Source organism: Athene cunicularia (assembly GCF_003259725.1).
Source record: "Athene cunicularia isolate RWA chromosome 5 unlocalized genomic scaffold, athCun1 chr5_part3, whole genome shotgun sequence".
NCBI lineage: Eukaryota > Metazoa > Chordata > Aves > Strigiformes > Strigidae > Athene > Athene cunicularia.
This window is the reverse complement of record NW_020799103.1, coordinates 9,661,845-9,682,316: the sequence shown is the minus strand read 5'-3', so window position 1 is coordinate 9,682,316 and position 20,472 is coordinate 9,661,845. Positions and strand designations below refer to the sequence as shown.

Genomic DNA, 20,472 nt, shown 5'->3' with positions numbered 1-20,472 from the left:
GGGCGGGCTCTGCGGGCCTGAGGCATCTGGCGCCTGGATTTGCCCCCCGATCTCACCCCCTGGCCCGAGCTGACGGCTCCGCGGGGGCCGGGCCGGGCTGTCCCCGCTGTGGCGGGGCGGGGGTGTCTCACCGGGCTGAGTCTGTCCTTGGGCTTCCGTGGGGTTTGCTCGCTTTGTTGTTAACACCTTGAGGCCTCGCAGCCCAAAACCTCGCGGCTCAGCTGGTCTTGAGGCTCTGCGGGTGGAGGTTTGTGCGTGCGGGTGTGTGGAAGTCAGGTAAGGAGACGGAGTAAGGTGATACTGCGGCTGCCCGCAGCCCTCAGGCAGGACACGGTGGGTGGTTGCTGTCTGCTGAGGCAAACGTAAGAAATACAGAACGCGGTCAGGCTCCTGTCCTGATCGGGATGGCACAGGCAGGTCTCGTGCGCAAGGCTGAGGGCAAGAGTTTAACCTGGAGAGACCAACGCGGCTGTTCAGACGGGAAATAACCCTGTCAGATCAGCACTGCAGGAAACTCCTGGGGCCCGCTGGAAAAAGTGCGGATCCTGCACATTTTTTTGCTTTTTCTACAGAAACCAGCTTTAGATGGTGGTGGGGTGTTGGGTTGTTTAGGTTCTTTTTTGTGTAAGTTTGCATTTCTTGTGTCAGGGTGGGACCTTGAGGATATGACACATTTTTCTGAGGAAGATAGACACCAGTCAGAGCAGGGACAGCAGGAGCGTGCAAGTGTATGTGGTGGTCCTTTGGTCTCTTAAGGGGGGTGTGTGTGGGGGGGGTGTATTTCAAAGCCCCAGCTGGACACTGGAGATTGGGGCTTGATTGGGCAGAAGCCAGCATCACTGGGGCTTTCATGAGGATTCTGTTTGCACCGCGTGGAGAGTGTGCTATTCCGTCACAGAAAATGGGGTGATATTTTCAGGATGGGTTTTAAGGTCCCTTGGCATTAAGGAGTGTGGATGGGACTGTTTCATTCCTCTGTGTCCTCCAGTTTTCTTCCATAGCATGTGGAAATACACTGGAATACCTGTCTCCCAAGACAAACAACTTTCATCTGAGGGCTTGCGAGTCTTAAAGAAACAACATTGGCTTTTTTCTTCCTGTTATGTATGGGTTAGATTGGCTGTCTTAGTAGTTTCGTGGGCTGTTGAAATGTCCTATTTCCTTGCTGTTTCTTAATTATTTTTTTTTTACCAGCTGCTTGGTTTTGAATCTGGCTTTTTCTCTGCTCTGATTTTTGTTTCTTTCGGATCACAGAAGCTGGAGGTGCTTGGACTGTCTGGGTCCCTTCTGGTGTGTTTCCTCTCTAATGCAGGAATACCTGGAGAGATGTGTTCTCTGCAGTTTACTCTGTCAAATCTCCAAAGTCCAGAGCAGAGAGGTTTTCCACTATGCCACCTGAGAAATGGTTTAACTGTTGAATAGTCCTCTCTGTTTGGCATGTGTCCCATGGCAAATCCATTGCAGAGAACCTCCCCTCATTCCTGGGATGAATTGGTTTTGTTAAGTCCCCACCTTCCTGTGATGGGTTTTATTCCTTCCTTTGAGTCATTCTCTTGCTTAATCCCTCCCCTTCCTTAGTGTTTGGAGCCTTTGGAGACCTCCTCACCCTGTTAGCGATGTCACTGTTTAGGTAAGTGGTTGGCTGATCTTGACCTTTCTTAACCATTTTATTTCTTTTGTGCGGTTCTGCCTTTCCTCTAATTAACCAAATGTGCCAATAGAACAGCCTAACTGGATGGAGGGGGCACTGCACACTCCGAACGCTATGTAGTTCACTTGCGTGCTCTCTCACACCTCAAACTGTAGATGCCTGTCTAGTTCAGGAGTTCCTGTTGGTCATGGCTTGCTCAGCTAGGCGTATCCCTCCATGTTTGTGCATATTGCTTTTTATCAAGCAGTCCCAGCATGCTGAGTAGCTTAAGATGAATTATCTTTGCTTGGAGGTACTGTCTGTCCTTTCTTCCTCAGGCCAAAACTAATTTTGTTTTCTTGCCCTTTTGCCAACACACCTTTTCATGTTATTTTTCACACTTCCAAATTAAGTAGTATCACCAGGATAAGCCTCCCCTTCTAGATCTTCAGTAAAACCAGGTGAGGTCAACAGGATGCCAGTTCATTCCTGTCCTTTTCTACCTCCTTAGCACTGCTGTGTGACCATCCTTCTGGTGCTTTCACTTGTTCTTGCTCAACAGAGAGGCCAGCAGAGTCTGTGATACTGACTGCATGTCCCCCATTCCCAGTTCTGTAGTCAAAATGCTATCCAGTTGGCAAGGCATGTGCCCTTCATCTTCCAGGTTTTCAGAGAGTTTTCTGCGTGTGCTTTTCCACATACTTTTCGCCCATGCTTTTCTGTCCTATCTGAGCTGGATTAGCTGGTAGCTGCTGCTTCTTTTCCTCTTTGAGAGATGACTGTGGGCAGCTGTTGCTTGTGGACAGCTTGGTGAGGGGTGGGGGGAGGCAGAAAGGGAACAGTCTAAGTAGAAAAGGTGGTATTACCATGCTGTTTCCAGGTGGCATAGCCCAGGAGAAAAAGGGCTGTCTGTAGCTGGGCGTCATGGTTTGACTGCCTTTTGTGTTTGGGTGAGCTGAGGCAGAACAAGGTTCTTTTGAGCTGCATGTGGCTGAGAAGATAAGCCCAGTCTGTTGCTCTGTCATGCAGTGTGGAGCTGGAGTCAGAGTGTGGCCTGGCTAGAATACAGGAGGAAGGGCAAATTCGGGAGAGGGAAATACAGAGATTAGGAAGAGGGGAGATGAGAAAGTGAACCTGGCCAAAAGAAGGTGATAGCTTCTCTGCAGGAGAAGGTAGTAGGCAAGAAGCAGTAGCCAAAAGCAGTGTGTGGGAGGAGGGATGGGTGCTGTGCATGGAAGAGGACAGCAACATGGCTCAACTTGAGGCTTGTCACCCAGAGATAACTGGCAGCAGGTTAATCTGTAGTGCAGTGTGTGTGTCCTTCTGAGTGGCTGGACATGATAGAAGGCTCCATGTGTACATGGCTTGATCATGCTCCCGCTGACTTCAAATGGCAGGGGACCACAGGAGGACGGTTCAGTGCAGGAAGAAGGGGTGATGCATGTGCACTAGGCAACACTGATTGCAGTGCTCTGTTGTGCAGGCACTCAAGCCTGCATTTTCCTTTCGTAAGACTCCAGCAGCTGCGAAGTCTGCTAAATTCATCAGCCTCTTCCAGGGTCTGTATTAGTCTGACAGAGTTCTACTGTGCATTGGGGAATGGTGTCCTGGGTGACTCTTTTGGTTTCTTCTTTCTAGTACATCTCTACTTGAGATGTACTGAAACTAAAAAATATCTCAGCCTAGTGGAAATAAACTGTCTTAGCCCTGTGGAGGACTTTGGTGGGAAACCAGTAGGTTAAAAAGAGATCCTTCCCCTCTGAACCAGGGGCTGAGGGGTCGAGGAAGGCTGGGTTTGCAGTGAAGGGCATTAGGGTCTGCGTATTGCTAGGGAATGGGAGATCTGTACTCGCTTTTTCTTGCTGCTCTCCTCCAGTTGCAGAAGCTGTGTCTCTGAACTTAGGTCTACTGGGTGTATACCTGAGGCCTAAACAAGCCAGCTGCAGTCTGTTTCTCTCTGAAAGCAGGTGAGAATGGGGTTCCTGGAGCAGCTGTCTGTAGTTCTCCTGCTTTATCCTGAATAGTATTTGAGACATGCTGGTTGAGAAGGGTAAACTTAGGATTTACTAACAGCATTGCTTCGCCTACTAAGTTTTGTCTATTTAGGATTATCTGTGAGGGAGTACTTGCTGTTGGGAGACCAGCCCTTCTTAAAAGGAGGGCAGTCTGGGCGTCTCAAACTAGACTTGGTGTGATTCTTAAAGATCCCAGGATAAGAGTGGAGATTTTCTGCAAAGTCTTTATTTTAGATCATCTCCTCTGTTGCTGGTCTGGAAGCAATCTGTGCCAAAAGAGTGAAGCACTTAAGCAGGGAGTCAGGGCCTGCATGCAGGGTAGAGGAGCTGGTGCTGCTGCTGGGCATGAAGCAGATCCTCTAAGCCAGTCCTGCCCTTTTCATACACCCTCCCTGCCTCACCTCAGTGCCTGGGAGAGGCTGGAGGTGGACACGTTGTGAATATTAGAGGAAGGCTGTGAATTGCCCCCATATAAAGTTTCACTGTGCTGGTACCTCACAGCCAGGCCGGTTTTGAGGAAGACAGCCAGAAGCAACCAGCTGTGGGACACTGGAAGCCACTGATGCCATCCAAAGGCAGCAAGGAGGAGCCAGAGACTGGATGCCAAGATGCTGGAGGTGTGGATGAGACCCAGTCCACTGAGCAGCTCAATGTGTCACGTCTGCGCAGCTCTTCGGTGGAGATCCGTGAGAAGGGGTCTGAATTCCTGAAGGAAGAGCTGCACAAAGCACAAAAGGTAAGGCAGGCCTGAGTTTCTAAGATTGCCTGAGGATGGCAGCACAGATTTGAGTAGTGGGGGTTTTCCTGGAAGTGGTGCTGAGAGGAGGAGGGTCTGAAGGTGGCTGTGCCGCAGCCTGGAGCAGGCAGAAGAGGAGAGAAATTGAGCTTAGGTGGCCATAAAGTGCTTTGGAGCAGGATGTCAGTTGCTAGGTTGACCCAAAGCCTCCATGCCAACATTCAAATTAGTCTTGGGAACCTGCTCCAGAAAGCAGCTTCAGTATGGAGTCTCCTTGCTAATGACAAATGAGCAAATCCATCCAGAAAAGCCTGCTATGACTTGTGGAAGGATGCCTTTGGTGGCACGGAGCGTGGTGCAGAGTTTAGTGACAGGAGTTTTGGGCCAGGGTTCCATGCTGTGGTGGGGAGGAAAGGTTGTGGTTGACATCAGCACTACTGGGGCCTGCTGTGAGCTCATGCATCCCTCACAATTTCCTCACAGGAGCTAAAGCTGAAGGACAAAGAATGTGAGAGATTGTCAAAAGTCAGAGAACAACTGGAGCAGGAACTAGAAGAGTTAACAGCTAGCCTATTTGAGGTAACACCCTCTTCCTTTTCCCATAATTTCTTAAGCTAAGCTTACATCCAACTCCATTAAGACAGGCTTTCTCTGAACTTCCAGCTCTCTCCTCCCACAGTTTCCTCTTTTCCTCTGTTGTTCTTTCCCCCTTTCAGAAGCAGAGCTGGGCAGTGCTGCAAGCAGAGCCTCAGAGCAGGGGCTTGTACCTGCTCCTGGGGAGCACTTGCCTGTGTTTCTTTCTCCTTCCAGCAGCTGCAGGGTGGCATAAGGAGAACAGTAGTTATGATCTGTACGTCTGGTAGGAAAACACCAATGTGGGGATGCCTGTAGCTTGGGTTAAGCTTAGCTCCCTGTCCCTCTCCTGTGTTCTCTGTAGTCTGGACAGTAGCTGCTGTGTAATAGAGATGATTCCCTGGCTCATGTCAGCCATTGCTTGAGGGGGGAACAGGCTGGATGTTGTCATATATTCTGTTCCAATGAGTGCTCAGAAGGCCTTTTGTTTGTTTGTGTTTTTTCGGTAGTGTGATTCTTGCCAAGCTCTATCCTGGTAAAACCCCATTTACTGGCAGATCTAATGTCTGGATCTGAGTGGGCAGTGAGGAAAGCCAGAGCTCATCTGTACCTTTGAAACACAGGCTGGTGCTGAGTGTGAGGGCCAAGAGAACATCCCCCTTCTGGAGATTTGGCTGCCCAGGTTCAGAGTGAACTTGGAGATACTGTAGCTGAGGGCTGCCCTTTCCTTTAGTGGCCCTAGACAGATTGCTTCCAGACAGCGCTGCGGGGAGGCCCCCGCTGGGCCTCACGCTGCTCCCCTCTTCCTGCATGAGATGCTTTTAAGCTGACTTCTACATTTGGAGCCCACCTGAGCTGTAGCTCCTGCTGTGCTGCAGCCATGCCCAGAGCAGTGAGGGTTGGCTGCTCTGCAAGGGAACTGGGAGCAAAGTGCAGTAATAAGTCAGGCAAGAGCAGTGACCTCATCAGTGAGGAGCCAAGACGTGGAGCAGCATTCTGGATCAGGATCTGTGCCACAGACGAATCGCAGAACAGTCCAGTGATCAGTCAGAAAGTCTGTAGTGACAATGGGGTCAAGCCAGGAAACCAAGCCAGTGGGTCTGAGTCAAGGTCAGAGTCACAGGGATATTGGTCTGGACACAGACACAGCTGTGATGTAGCACAAATGGGTGCTAATATTAAAGCCTCAGCTTTAAAGCAATTCCCAAGGACAAGGAGGGTCAGGCCCTTGCTTCTAGCTTTCTTCACAGCAGCCCGTATCAGTGGAAGAGGTGACCTTGGACTCAGCCAGCTAAACCCTTTCATTTAGCCAGCTATGCTTCTGGAAGGGGGATGGACTCCAGGCCCTGGCACTGAGAGCCTTCTCTGGGAAATTCTGGGGGAAGGCTCTTCACACCTGACAGTAAAACCCTTGGATGTGGCAGTGGTGTCTGTCCCCTGCTTGCTTGCCTAGGGCATGTGATACAGCAAGAACTTTGGCCTGCCCTGGTGGCTTTGAGTTGGAGCTGCAAGAGGCAGACTAAAATTCTCTCTGGTCCAGGAAGCGCACAAGATGGTGAGAGAAGCAAACACTAAACAGGCGGCGTCAGAGAAGCAGCTGCGGGAGGCACGGGGGAAGGTGAGAACTGCAACTCTGCGACTTGATCTCTGTGCTAGGTCGGTGCCATCCCTGCCCGGCCTGGCCATGGTGCTGTTTGGTGGCTGGAGGAGAGTACAGTGCCTGCAGCTTGCTCTCTCTGAGATGCTGCATTTGCTCTGTTCCCTCTCCTGAGGGAGGGGAAAGAGGCATCCTTGAAGTCTGCTGCTGATCCAGCTGCCCTTTGAGAAAAGGATGCCAGGGGAACAGCCAGGAAACCATGCTGCTTAGATGCTGCTTAATTGCCACGGCTGTGGGGATGGTTAGAGCAGGGAGCTGGGGAGTTGGAATTTCCTGACAAGGCTGCATCACAGGGCTGCTCAACTGGTTCCTTCCTGAGGACAGGGAAATTTCTTCTGGGTTATTTGGTTAAAAAGAGCCTGGAGCAAAATGTGCTCAGACTGAGGAGCAGAGGGTTGGGTTCCCGAGTAGCTGCTGTTTAGCCCTGTTTAAAATTCTGGGTGACGGTGGGCATCTGGGAGCATGGGGAGGAGGCTTCTTTGTGACTGGGCTTGTAGCTGTTTCCTGTGACTTTAGTGTTTGGTGGAGTGCAGCAAGCTCGACCTGAGCATGTGCTGAAGGTGCTGTTGATTCTTGCCTTGTCTCCTCAGATCGACATGCTGCAGGCAGAGGTAACGGCTCTGAAGACACTGGTGATCACATCCACGCCTTCCTCTCCAAACCGGGAGCTGCACCCTCAGCTCCAGAGCCCTTCTAAAGCTGGCTTCAGGAAGGGCCATGGGCGAAACAAGAGCACCAGCAGCGCAATGGTCTCAGCTGCCAACCAGAATGTGACTCCAGAACCAGTCAGTCATGAGTGCAAGGAGGTGGGTGAGGGCTGTGCACTGCACTGGCCTTGGAGCCGTCGCCGTGTGCGTGGAGCTGTGCGGCTTCGGAATGGGGCTTCCTGGAGAGCAATGTGGTTTCAGTGTTGGGAGAAACTGTTTGTGCATTAGAGCGGCTTGTTCCCTAAATTTGTGCTGAGGCAAGCTCCGGAGGGTTTCCGTTTGTGGAGATTTCCTCTTCTGGGAAGAGTGTTCAAGGCTGTGTCAGGACAACTGCTAGAGGAGGCAGCTGAGGGATCCCTGGAGGGTGTGGACAGATCCAGGAGTTACTAGTGCTGAGAGTGGGTATGTCAGGAGTTGCTGAGCAGGAGCCAGTTGTTCTCCTGCATTGTGGCATTTGAGTCCACTGCCTGCTCTGGGGTGATTTGTGGTTGTTTCTTCTCTCTACCTAGTTTAGCTTGGACACCAGGACACCTCCATCACCTTGTAGACTGTCACTTGTTCTGTGTTCTTGGGCACTGCACTGTTCTTCCTCTTCTTTGCAGAGCATATATTTAATTAATTATACTTAATTCCTTCCTCACTGGAAGGAACTGGGTAGAGAAGCTTACACGGTATTTGTGGATATCTTTCAAACCCTGTTTAATTTGCTTCTGTGATCCTTTGATAAGTCACCTACCTGCTGTGACCATGGGTGTAACACTTCTTCCTGCTAGCAGGATTTTTCAGTCTGGGAACTTTCCACTAGCCAGATGTTTGCACAGCTGTCCTGAGGAGCAGAAAGGAGGCAGCTTATGGCACTTAGTCAGGAAGAATGAAAATGAATGAGAATGTGGTGGGGGAATATGTCTCCCTAGTGTTTTTTTTGGGAGCTTTGGCCTCAGTTGTGAAGAATTGTTGAGGGAAGACTGAGGCACCTGGTCACTTGGCTTGCGTGAGAACATACGTAGAAGGGCTGCTTGTGAAATTAATACTCTTGCCAAGCAGGACTGTGCTGGCAACACTGGCAATGTCTGCTTTTGGCAGCGGATTCAATGAATATGCCTTGTCAGCTTCTGCACGGTGCTCTTGTTGCTAGAGGTTTGGATGAAATGCTTCAGGCAACATTGGCTATAGCCATTGTCCTGAGACAGCAATAGCAACAAGAGATGAAGATCTTTAACTCGGTTCACAGGCAGAGGGGAACAAAGGCTATGACAAAGAAAGCCAGGGGAAAAAATCAGCTCAGTAGCTGAAGGCCTGATGCACTGTTTTCTCTTGGTCAAGCAGGGAACAGTCCAGATATGCTGGAAGCTGGCGTCAGATGCAGCCAGCTAGAAGCTACTTTGAAGGCCAGGAAGGTTTTAAGAGAGAAGGTTTTAATCTAAGGTCCTGTGACCTCTCCCAAGGCTAACCATTCCTCCAGTCAGAACAGAGGAGCTCCAAACAGAGAGCCCAGTTTGGTGAACCACTGACTTACCTTCCTACAGTAAGCAGAGATAAATTTTGCCTACTGGGTAGTTCGTTTTGCTGTTCTTGGCTCAATCTCAGTGAATCCCGTTTTGACAATCTTTAGAGAAATGCTAGCTCTTGTGACTTGCTTGTTAAAGATCTAGACCTGTCATTTTTTGTGTAGGTAACTTCCACGTGGCTTAAAATCCCAGGGCTGCAGCTTCCTAGGTTGACTTAACAAAAAACCACGCCTCCCTCAATATATAAAATTATTAACTTGTTCATTTCTGTTTCTCAAATTCCTTAGTGGCCTATGTGAGAGGTGATAGAAAAGAACCTGGCATTCAGAGAGTTGGTGCTTGGTGCTCTGTGGAAAAAATGTGCACAGTCTTAAACGGAGCCTAAAAATGACAATTTCTGTTCCCTTTTTGCACCTCAAGCTGAAGTCAAAAAGTGTGGCTTGTGGCCCTGTAATGTCTTGAGCAGCACACTTAATTCCCTGGAGGGGAGGACTTGAGCCTTTCTTTGGATTTTCTGTTTTGTCTCATGTTTTTTTACCTCCCTTTCTTGCTTGTCTCTCTAAACCTTTTCCTTCATTGTCTGTCTCTTCCTCTGCCCTCAAAGTCTGGGTTACCCGCTCTCCTCTCCCTGCTCCTTTGTCTCATCCCCGGGAAGGCTATCCACATCACCTATGAACCAGGCTGGCAGGCCTTGGGGGCAGATGCTTCCTCATCCTTGCGGCAGGTAACCTTTCCGGACAGTGTTGGGGAGGGGTGGGACCCATCTGCCTTTTGCACTTCAGCCTTTCAGTTATAGCTTCCTTTTATGCTAACCTCCTTTTTTTGTTTTGTTTTCTTTTGTTCTTGTGTTTTTCTCAATTTGTTTTTCCATCTTGTGGCTCTGAAGCTGTCTCCTGGTACCAGGTGAGCAGTCTGCATAGTGTAGAGCGAGTGTGCTAGAACCCACACTTTTTTCAGCTTTGTTCACCTGTGTTCTTTGGGTTGCTCAGCAGGGTTTCTTTAGTTTTGTTTTTCCTTTTGGCAGCTTTAACGGGATTTGCTGACCTTTTCAGGAGATGTCCTGTCAGTCAGGTTGGTGGTTCCACTAGTGATCCATCTGGGTTTTAAACATCAGGTCCCAATGAGTCTCCAGGACTGAAGTATTTTCAAGCCAAACAGGGATGGAGGGAGCAACCTTCCTGCTAGCACAGGGGGTAGGAGCAAGCTCCGTTCTGGGTCCCTTCCTGCTGAGCAGTCACAGTGCTTGTGGACCCACCTGTAAAAGACAATGAGCAGACATTAAAATGGAGAAAGCTCTTCCTACTCTTTGAGGGACCTCCTTTCCTATACTCAGCTTGCCTCTGCAAGCCTGTGTGGCTGCCCAGTGTTCCTGTTGCTGCTGCGACTCCCCAGACACCAGAGTTCTGGGCTTGGAGTGGTTTTTAAAGGATGACATACCCTGTGAACTCATGGCTCTTCATTAATTACAGATCATAGAATGGTTTGAGTTGGAAGGGACTTTAAAGATCATCTAGTTCCAACTCCCAGCCCCATCCAACCTGGCCTTGAACCCTTCCAGGGAGGGGGCAGCCACAGCTTCTTGGGGCAACCTGTGCCAGTGTCACCACTCTTTCCAATTCATCCTTTTTCGTAGCAATCCTTTCCTTACAGAATGGCTCTGTGTCTTGGGTGCCATTGCCCCTGTGCTGTGCTATTCAGCTGCTCTGATCATTCCTGCCATGGGCTGAGTGGGCACTTGGTCTGTTTGGTGGTTGTGTAGTGGTTTTCCTGAAAGCAGTGGTGCTGCCCTGGCCTGGAGGAAGCGGGGGGAGAGATGTGCCTGCAGGTTTCTGTCAGAACAAGCTCAGTATGGCTGTATCACTCTGGCACACAGCTGCTGATGGGTGGGAGATCCTTGGAGCAAGCTGGCTTCTGTCAGATACTTCTGTGTTGTCTGAGCCTTTCTAGATGCCAAAGCAGATGTTTTGTAGTCAGGTTACCTGTGTAGTAACAGATACCTTCTGATATGGTGTCTCTCTCTCCATCTGCTCTCCCTCTTCCTGCTCCTCTTGGACACTTGCTGCAGGTCGACTCCATTTTATTTGCTGAGTTCCAGGCCTGGAAGGAATCTCCAACTTTAGATAAATCCTGCTCCTTCCTGGACAGAATTTATCGAGAAGATGTAGGACCTTGTCTGGACTTCACTAAGCAGGAGGTGAGTGCTGGAAAAGGACAAAAACTGAAAAATCTGGGAGCACCAGAGTTTCACTTTGGTGGAGGTGACCTCTGGACATTCACATCCATGCCCATTCCTTTTTGCTGCAGCTGTCAGAGCTGGTGAGAGTGGCTGTGGAGGAGAACACACTCACCATTGAGCCGGTTGCTTCCCAGACACTGCCTGTGGTGAAGGTGTCAGCAGAAGAGTGTGGTGGGCCAAAGTAAGGAAGTGTTCTTAACTTGTCCTGTCCTCTCCTCCCTACTAATCTTTTTTTACCATCTAATGGAATTTGGCCAGGCCTTGCATAGTCAGTTGAGTTGAACAGCTCAGAGGGCTCAGCTGGGTGTTTTCTGAGCCCATGACCAGTGGTAGTTCAGCTCAGCTCTACATGAGAAGAGGAATTAGCTCAGCTGACGTACTGTATTTGACTGTTTTGGGGAATAACCTGGTGATGTGTTAGTGCTCCTGGCCTGGGAGAGGTTTGTGGGGTTTTTTCCCTTTAAGGTAGCAACTTGTTTAATGTTCTCTGAAGGTGTGTTTGTGCATAACCTAGGGTGAATGGGTTAAGTCAGAGCTGCATATCTCGTGTTCTTGTATCTTGTGAGGTTTGATTTCACCTTACACTCCTGACCTTGCTGGTGCACCACGTGGGTTTGAGCCTAGGTCAGAAGAGATCTCTTCTTGCTGCATGTCATCTGCCCCACCTGATGCTGTCACCTTTCAAGCAGAATTGGGGCTGTGGCTGCTTCAGAGCTTGTGTGACTCTATCTGATGTGACAGACAACTTGAGATTGCCTTGAAGAGGAGCACTAGCAGGAACGACATAATATTCAAGATGAAGATAGGGGATTTTATTCAACTATTGAATTTAAGTTCAGTCAGAGCTCGCTCTCTTTGTTTTTCCCTGCCTTTACCTTCAAGCAGAACACCTTCTAGCAAAGGTGTTCCTGTAACAGTAAATGCTTTCTCACATGCAGATTTCCTACCACTCTCTTCTGTATTTTCTGTCATCTCTAGGTAAATTGTTGTGTGCGTATGTATCAGGCCTGTTACAACCCATCCTGTGTTTATCCTTACCAGTTTCCTTTTGATTTTTATTTTGTGTGTGTGTGTCTTTACAGTGGGTTCCGGTCACAAATTGTAACGTAAGTGAAGTATTTATTGTTTAGTCAGTGATCAAAGACCTCTAATCCATTAACAAGTTACTAACTTAGTGCAATTTAGCAGCTTTGAGGCTAGAGCTGAACTAAGCTAACTTTTTAAACCTGTTCATTTTCCACACAGACAGGATGGTAAGGTGTCTTGCTATTGGCAACAAAGAACCCAAACCAAGTTTGTTCTCTGGATGCAAAACAGATTTTTATGGCAACTTTGGATGTGCTATGGACCAGAAAGGAAAAAAAAAAAAGGGGTCCCTGCCCAAGCTGGGATCTACCAGACCTATTTGTCTGTACCCCACTGTGCAAACGGCAGAGCTGTAACAGTTTGAGGAGCCTAGACAGGCTGGGACTGTGCTGGCCACTGTGTGATGTTGCCTGTACAGCATCAGAGCAAAATGTTGGCCCAGAGATGCTAAGGACAACTGGCTTTCATGATTGCATACCCAGCAAAATGCCCTGGTGTCTGCAGAGTGCTGAAGAGCAGGTGTCCAAATGCTGTGGTTTGTTACTTCTAGCTACGGTTTGTGATAGCTGAGATTACACCACATGGTACCACCCAAAGCAAGAGCAGCCAGCAGGATTCTCTGTTTTCCAGTACACTGCAATGCTCAAATTTTGGGGTCTCTTAAAGATATCTTGTTTACAAAGGTATCAGTCATCCTGTGCCTTCTGTCTGAGGATTTAATCTCCTTGACTTGTGTTAATATTTGGGCAATGATTACTTCTCATTGCATCTGCACTTAACAGCCCATGCTTCCCCTCTTAGCTAATACTTGTCTTGATAGCAGTGGAGAGCAAGCACAGAGACATGCTCAGAAGCTCTCTGAAACATCTACTCCTGTGTGCTGTCAGCTTCCATGGCCCACAGAGCAAATTTTGGCATCTGGGGAGTGATGTCCCTTTTCCCATCACGCAGGCACAAAGTCTCTGGAGAATGTGGTGACTCTATGCAGCAGAAAATTCTGCTTTACTGCTTTAAGTAGTGATGAAGGAAGGGCAACTGGCTAGTTCAGGGAACCATTCATCTTGCAAATACCAGAAGGAAATGTCAAGAAAATAATAAAGGCATGCTGCACCCTTGCTGATTGTCTTTTGGTAGTCTCCCTGGGAGCTGAGCTGTCTTGAAAAGATTTTCTTCACTTGGTCTGAAATCTCCTTACAGTTGTGAAGTCAAGCTTCTTCTCTGCCTGCCCAAGAAGGGATTGGCTTGTTCTTAGGAACTTCAGGCCTTATCCAAAGCCCCCTGAAGTCAGTACAAAGTCACTCCATGTGGCTTCAACTAGAGTAATTTTGAATCAGGCCCAAATTAATTAATAGGAGCCTAGTATAAAGGCTGCAGTGTGACTTGTTTTGAGTTCTCAGTGTGAGCAAGTTCTCAGGTGCTGGATTTACCTGTTTTGAGACCGGGTTTGGTCCCCAGCCAGCATGTATGTTTGCATCCCGTCAGGAAGGCTGATACACCTGAGCGGAACTCCTTCAACAAAAGCCTTGCCTGGAACATGGGGGAGATGTCATCTGGTTATACTCTGCTCCAGCCTCACCTCTTTAATATTTTCTGTGGTTTTGTCTTGGGCTGTCTGCCAGGGAAACGGGTACAGCCTTGGTTTGCTTGGGCATGAAATAATTCATCGTTCCTAATATTTAGCCTAAGGTCTCCTAAACTTGCCATTTATGGAATCTTTCTAGGAGCAAAAGGCTCTTACCAGCCATGTCTTTTTTTTTTTTTATTCTTCATGCTGACTGACACAGGTCTGGCTTCCAAGCTCCCACTTGCATCTCTTGGGGATAGTCTGGAGGTTGTTGAATTGCTGTGCTCGCTGTGCCACTAGATTGGTGAAGGCTGAAGTGCTTTTTCTTTGTCTGCAGGAAATGTGCTCTGAGTGGTCTCCCCAGGACCTGCAAGCACCGAATCATGCTGGGGGATTCTGGGAATTACTACTACATTTCACCATCCTGCAGGGCCAGGGTGAGTCTTCCACCTTCCCAGGGTGCCTTGACCCTCCAGAATTGTTCCAAGCCCTGAGATTGAGGAGCTCTTGGCTCAGCCCAGTCAGAGACCTGGTGGGCTTGAGTTTGTTCCTGAAGTCAAGGTGGCTCTTGGTCTTGGCTCTAGAGTGCAGGTCTCCAGCCCTGCCTAATGCTCTGGTGCTCTGCCTTACGTTCCTTCAGATAACCTGTCTTCAGTGTGTTTGCTTTCCACGGTTTGATTTAGTACAAGGTTTTGATTGTTTTGCTTTATTATTATTTTTTAATTCTCCTTTGTAAAACACAGTAATTTTCTGCTCTTTAAATGCTGGCTCCTGTTACTGTTCCAGTACAGATCAGTGACTCAAATGGTTGTGAGAACAAGCTGTCCTTTCTTCGGAGGGAAGGGAGAAGGTGAATGATTTGTTAATGTTGCTGTTGGGGCTCTGATTCAATTGTAGAAGTTTATTCTTTCCCAAGTTACATGTTAGAAGAGCTGATCCTGCAACATGGGACTATTTCTGAAACAAAAAGTTGGTTTTGTGCATGGATTTAAGTTGACTAATTTTTGCCACTTGCACATAATGCATTGTGAACACCTTTACGTTTCTGCAAGCACGCTTTCTGCACAAACCTTTAACTGCAAAGATTTTCCTTCAACTGGAGAACAGTGCTCTTTGAAGGAGGGTCATGGACTGCCACATTAAGTAGTGTTTACTTATGTCTGAAATCTACAGTAGTTTGGATTTCTTCCATAGTATGTCTTACGGATTGTGTGATATCTTGGGACAGGATTGCAGACACCCAGAATTTTGATTATTTTTATTTATTTTTTTTAACCAGCTTTCTTCCTATGTCTTTCTGTCTGGTAGTGTATGGTACCATTTCTCAGGTGCTGGACACCAAGAGTTCTCCTGCTGGGTGCTGTGCCAACCTCTTGATGTTGTGACAGGCAAAGCAGTTCTGTAGCTGACTTTTTTTTTTTTTTTTTTTTTTCTTCTCTCCTTCAGATCACAGCGGTGTGCAACTTTTTCACATACATTCGCTATATCCAGCAGGGCTTGGTGAGGCAGGATGGTAAGAGGGGATGGTGGGGATGCCTTCTGGGGGTCGCTGGGAGGAATGAAGAAATCCTACTCAGTGTGAGAGAAATGGGGCCAGCTTGGGGGAACCCTGTGTCTTTGAGAAACTCTTAAATGACAAAAATGCATGAGCTGGGAGGAAGAGATGTACCTATTCCTTGCTCATCAGCTCGTTGGGAGCTTTGCCCTGGGTGGAGCTGGTAAGGGGTGACCTGATGGGGCTCTCTTGCTGGACCCTCCAGCATGTTTGCTCCCCTCTCTTTGGGGCTAAGCCTGGCTGGGTTGCACTGAGAGAACAGCATAGCATGAGGTGGTGTCCAGCTGTGCCTTGCTTACTGATATTTGGTGGTTTTTTTCCTTCTCTCCCCCACACCCATTTTGCTTTGCAGTGGAGCTGATGTACTGGGAGGTCATGCGGCTCCGGAGGGAGATGTCTCTGGCCAAACTTGGGTTTTATCCCAGTGAGATGTAAGCAGAGGCCTGAGCATGGAAGGAAACTGCTCCTGTATGAACGGCTTGTCAAACATAGTCTGACAAACAGATGAAGGCTGTGCCTCTCCTGCAGTGGGCCTTACTCCCTCCCCACCCTCCCTCTGCCTAAAGCTGATCAAGGAGCAAGAAGCACAAGTTCCACCTTCAGCTGTCCCATTTCTCCAACTGTGACTGGAATGCAGCTGCCAAGCTACCCCCCACCAGAGCTGGGCTGGCCCTGGCTGCTTTGGGGTGGCCATTTATAGACTGTCCTCTGTGGAGTCTCCTATATGCAGTGTATATCCATTTTTCGTTTTTTAAACTTTTGTTTTTATATGCAGTCTGCTTTGGCATAGTCTGAGGCTGTCCCTGTGCAAGGCAGGAGTCCTGGACCTTCTCTTTGTAAGCAACTCCTTCAGGACAGATGCTGGCTGTCTGTCCATCTGTTCCCCTCGTTCTTTGGGGTAGAGGGTGCTGTGCCCAGCCGTACACATAGGTCCTGCTGACCCCTTACTCCTCTAACAGCCCTGTAAATGCCAGCAGCACACAAATAATCTTATGGAGAGCCATGAACAGCCTGTTTCCAAGTACTTCCTTGCTCCTTTTAAAGGAGCCTGCAAGAGAAGCTTTCTGCCAACTTGAGTCACAAAGAGGGATTTGTTTCTGTTTTTAGCTTGCGATTTGGCACTGGGTAATCCAGGCCAGGGGAACAGCCGAAGCAGAGGCCGGAGCTCTGTGCCTGGGGCCTTCAGCAGAAGAAAGTGAGCAGGGAAGCTGCGTAACTCACAGCTGGCCCCAGCTTGGCTGCTGTTGGTGCAGGATGTTTTCTCCTGGCCTGGAGAATCTGCTGCAGTTGTTACAGGCAGATGCGGACCTTGGTGGGTGGTGCCCTGTGACAGTCCTCAGTGCAGAAGTGCCCCATGGTGCTCTTAGATACAAACCTCACCCGCAAACATGCCTTTGAGCTGCTCCTGTTCTGAGGGAGCTTTGGGCAGTACTGTTCCCACTCTTCAGATAGAAACCATGGTCCCAGGCTGGGTTCTTTGTCTCCAGAAGGAGCATGCCCAGGCTGGGCAGTATCTTGAGGCCCCAAGATTTCCTCCCCAGCCTTACGTCCGACCTGGAGATGTGCATCTGCTGGGAAACCCACCTTCTTCTGGGCTGCCATCCCCAATGAGGAAATTTTGAGACATGAGAGATAATGTGGCTGAGGTTTCTGTATGCCTTGAGATGTGCTGGGAAGGATGTCCCTAAAGCTGTTGGAAAGCAGAGGTCTGCTGTAGCTTGAACTTGGGCCCAGGCTTGTTTGTACAGAACTGTGTTAAAGCCATGACAGTGTTTTGTAGCCGATTTAGCCTTTTTTTTCAGTGACTGTGGAATGAGCTTGGCCACCACCCACCCTGGAGGTTTCATCTCATGTGGCATTTCTTCACTTTTGACGTTTGTCACCTATCACTGTAACTCCCATCTTAGCAAGTTGGTGCCCAGAACCAAATCACCCTCCTCAGCTCCATTAAGTTTCACCCTCTCCTGGGAGAGGCTATAGTAGCAACTCTTCAAATCACAAATCTTCAGTGAAGGAAAATTAACTGAGCTGCTGGATTTTTGTCCAAGGGAGGGAAGAATAGATGGGGGAGACAGAAGTTTTTGGTTTAGAACATAATACAAGGACAGCTTCACGGCAGATCTGAGAACCTTCTGTGGAAGACCCCCCATGAGCTTTCCCATCACTAAGCACACTTAAGAGTACACTTCTGAGCTGCTCCTTGGGGGACTCTTTTCCTTATAGCTATAGTGGCATATAGTATTGTTTACTAAGGGTTAGTAGCTATGTGAGGCATGAATTGTCATTCCCAGAGCTGGAAGAACACGTTCCTGACAATACATATCAGCCTTGAATCCGCCTTCAGCTCAGAAAGGGCTGACCTGCAAGTTTTGAGTTGTAACACTCCAGTTCTGCTTTCGCTTCCCCTAGCGAGACAAGTGTGTACATCTGCTGCTCTGCATGAAAGGAATATGTTTCAAATATGGAGTAAAAGCCTGCAAAATACGTCTTTGGGTAAGAGTGGTTGGCTCTTGAGCTAGTGATCAACCTGCATCTATTTGGTGTCTGCAGACTTGTGGCAATTTGACATCAACTTCCAGAGGAGAAAATAGAAATGTCTTTCCCCAGATGCAGATTTCAGCTCAGGTAAATTCTATCCCTGACAGTTTCTCCTTGTATCTGTTCTCCCTGACCTTTTGATCTCTACATGTCATCCTGTGCCATTAGCTGCTACATTGCACAACAGACGTGGCTGCATCGCAGCACTGGGAATGAGATGATCTCTCTATGTAGGAGATATTTTGGTTTGTGGGATTTTTTTTCCCCCGGTGTCACTTTGTAAAGCACTTTGAGATGAAAGGAATTAGAGAAATGCATTGTATAAGGTTATCTTACATTTAAAACAAAGCAGAGAACAATTTGTGAATGAATATGAAGTCACTCTGTTAACAGCGGGATGGTTGCGACCTGCTCTTTAATAAAGGAAAATAAACATTTGCTATTAACCTCTTCAAAGGTCTGATTGCAGTGCTAGGGTTGGGGTGGTTGGGGAGTGTGTGCTCAGTAGCCAAGAGAAAAATCAAGTTTGGCTGGCACTGTTCTCTGTGCTTCTCCTCCCACTGTGTGCCCTGAGGGACTGGGGTTTTAATGCCTTTTCTTCATCAGCCTGCCCCTCCTGTAGCTTACTGCTCCCTGACTTCACCAGGGAACTAAGTGACAGTGTTCTGGTAGCAAATAGTTTTATCACGGTTATTTGTTGCGATAAGGCAGGCCCGTGTGGCTCTTGCTGAGGAAGGCTGAGGTTTCTCCCTGCTCAGTTGTGGTCTGGTTCAGTTTACTGATTTGAAGCATTGCATGGGATATGCTGGCAGTCCCAAAGGCTGGTTAATTCGAGGATCATCCTCCTTTTTCTTTGCAGGGCTGAGCAGTCTCCTGCTTTTCCTATCAGCAGGTGGAAACAGAACTGTGGTGGGAACCTTTCAGAAACTGCCATTACCAGTGGGCCCTTAAGTGGTGTAGAGTGAATGTTTCTCTTCTCTGGAGGCTTCTGGATCTCTGGGCAGGTCTTGGCTGCACCAGGGCCTGGGCCTTTGGACAGAAAGGCAGGCACTGGCAGGCATGATTTGTAGCAACACTGGGGACTGAACTTGCTGCTGCTGTTCAGGTAATTCCCCTCTGCTTTTAGCTGTGATTTGGTTTGAAAAAGGCTGCCTTTTCTTATCAACAGGTAGATTCAGCTCCTGCAGGCCCTTTTCTCTTGTCCTTTGTAGAAGGAGGAGGGAGCCTGTGGCTGGGTTCCCCTGGCCCCAACCCATGTGCAGCTTCATGTCACAGAAGAGGCAAGCACAAATGAGAGATACCTGGTTTGGGGCACAGCATGTGCCTGCCCTGCAGCAGCTCCCAGACTCTTCAGGTTGGGAAGTTGGGTCATTCTGGCTTCACTAAAATAATTTTTCTCCTCCTGCATTTAGCTGTGGATATTAACATGAAGATCTCTTCCATCATCTCTTGGGGATGACAGTGGAGGGAAAAAGCAAAACATCAAATGCCTTTGGGAAATGAAAGAGGTACAGCCAGAGCAGAGAACAGGATTAGACCTCATGGCAGTGGTGGCTCTGGGACCTGGGGTGTCTCTTACAGTAAAGGTAAACTTGCATGAGGATGAGTAGGAGAAAGGCTGGGCACAGGGAACCTTGTGTCTGGAGCGTGCAGTGCTGAGGTTCTCCCCAGCGTGGGGCAACAAACCTCTGAACCCTCATGGCTTCCTCTGGATTTGGGCTTGATGCAGGGGTGGTCAGGCCTTCGCCATTTTCCTGTTTGTGTGCAATCCTGAGACCCAGGCATTGATGCTTGATGTGACAGTGTGACAAACATCACCGTGACCTCCTCCACACTGTGTGTAAAGCCAGGAGCTGGTGTCCTGTGTCCTTCCTACTCAGAGTGCCCTGAGACACTCAGCCAGGCCTGCAGACCTTGTCGTCCTTTCCCCTTTCCATTCCTGTGTAAACGTGAGCATTATTGCCTTCCTCTGATGGAATGAGTGGCCTCCCACTGCTGCTCTCCGCTTTCTCTACCCTGTTCGGGTGGGTGAAGGTGCAGAAGATTTTCCGTGTCTGGATTCGCACTCATTGGCATTTAACATCATGGCAGGGAGAGGAGAAGGGTGCTGGAGGCAGCTCAGTTTCAACAAGTGCCCAGAGGAAGGAACTGCACCTCTGGGATGTGGAGAACCCCAACAGCTAGCAGCAGCACTTATCCAACGGTCCTGTGCTGCCTCCTAAAATGATGTTACCATTTTTCAAATGGTGTTACAGTTTTGTAGGACAAGTCATCTGGGCATGAAGAATCCCAGAATCATCCAGGTTGGAAAAGCCCTTGAAGATCCTCCAGTCCAACCATGAACCTCACCCTGACCGTTCCCATCTCCACCAGATCCCTCAGCGCTGGGTCAACCCGACTCTTCAACCCCTCCAGGGATGGGGACTCCCCCCCTGCCCTGGGCAGCCCATTCCAACGCCCAACAGCCCCTTCTGCAAAGAAATCCTTCCTCAGAGCCAGCCTGACCCTGCCCTGGGCAGCTTGAGGCCATTCCCTCTTGTCCTGGCGCTTGTTCCTTGGTTCAAGAGACTCATCCCCCCTCTCTGCACCCTCTTTTCATGTAGCTGTAGAGGGCCATGAGGTCTCCCCTCAGCCCCCTCTTCTCCAGACTAAACACACCTTCCCCCC

The 20,472-nt window shown here is 48.9% G+C and overlaps 1 protein-coding gene across 4 annotated transcripts; it reads left to right on the top strand.

Moving 5' to 3' along the window:
- Window positions 1–787: 787 nt before the first annotated feature.
- RAB3IL1 (RAB3A interacting protein like 1) lies at window positions 788–18,505 on the top strand. Of its 4 annotated transcripts, XM_026850817.1 has the most exons (12): window positions 788–1,630; window positions 4,147–4,381; window positions 4,865–4,960; window positions 6,495–6,572; window positions 7,202–7,417; window positions 9,431–9,550; window positions 10,892–11,020; window positions 11,131–11,243; window positions 12,145–12,168; window positions 14,050–14,149; window positions 15,159–15,225; window positions 15,620–18,505. In XM_026850817.1, the coding sequence occupies exons 1-12, from the start codon at window positions 1,617–1,619 to the stop codon at window positions 15,700–15,702; spliced, it is 1,275 nt and encodes a 424-aa protein (XP_026706618.1). In that variant the 5' UTR covers window positions 788–1,616; the 3' UTR covers window positions 15,703–18,505. The 4 variants fall into 4 exon arrangements, with proteins under 4 accessions (XP_026706618.1, XP_026706619.1, XP_026706620.1 ...); XM_026850818.1 differs by lacking the exon at window positions 12,145–12,168; XM_026850819.1 differs by lacking the exon at window positions 9,431–9,550 and having other exon boundaries at window positions 792–1,630; window positions 15,620–18,502.
- The last annotated feature ends 1,967 nt before the right edge of the window (window positions 18,506–20,472 follow it).

Bases quoted from the DNA above. Each gene is read 5' to 3' on its own strand.
- RAB3IL1 (XM_026850817.1), top strand. The intron at 12,169-14,049 runs GTAAGTGAAGTA...CTTTGTCTGCAG, and splicing joins TTCCGGTCACAAATTGTAAC to GAAATGTGCTCTGAGTGGTC. The intron at 14,150-15,158 runs GTGAGTCTTCCA...TCTCTCCTTCAG, and splicing joins CACCATCCTGCAGGGCCAGG to ATCACAGCGGTGTGCAACTT.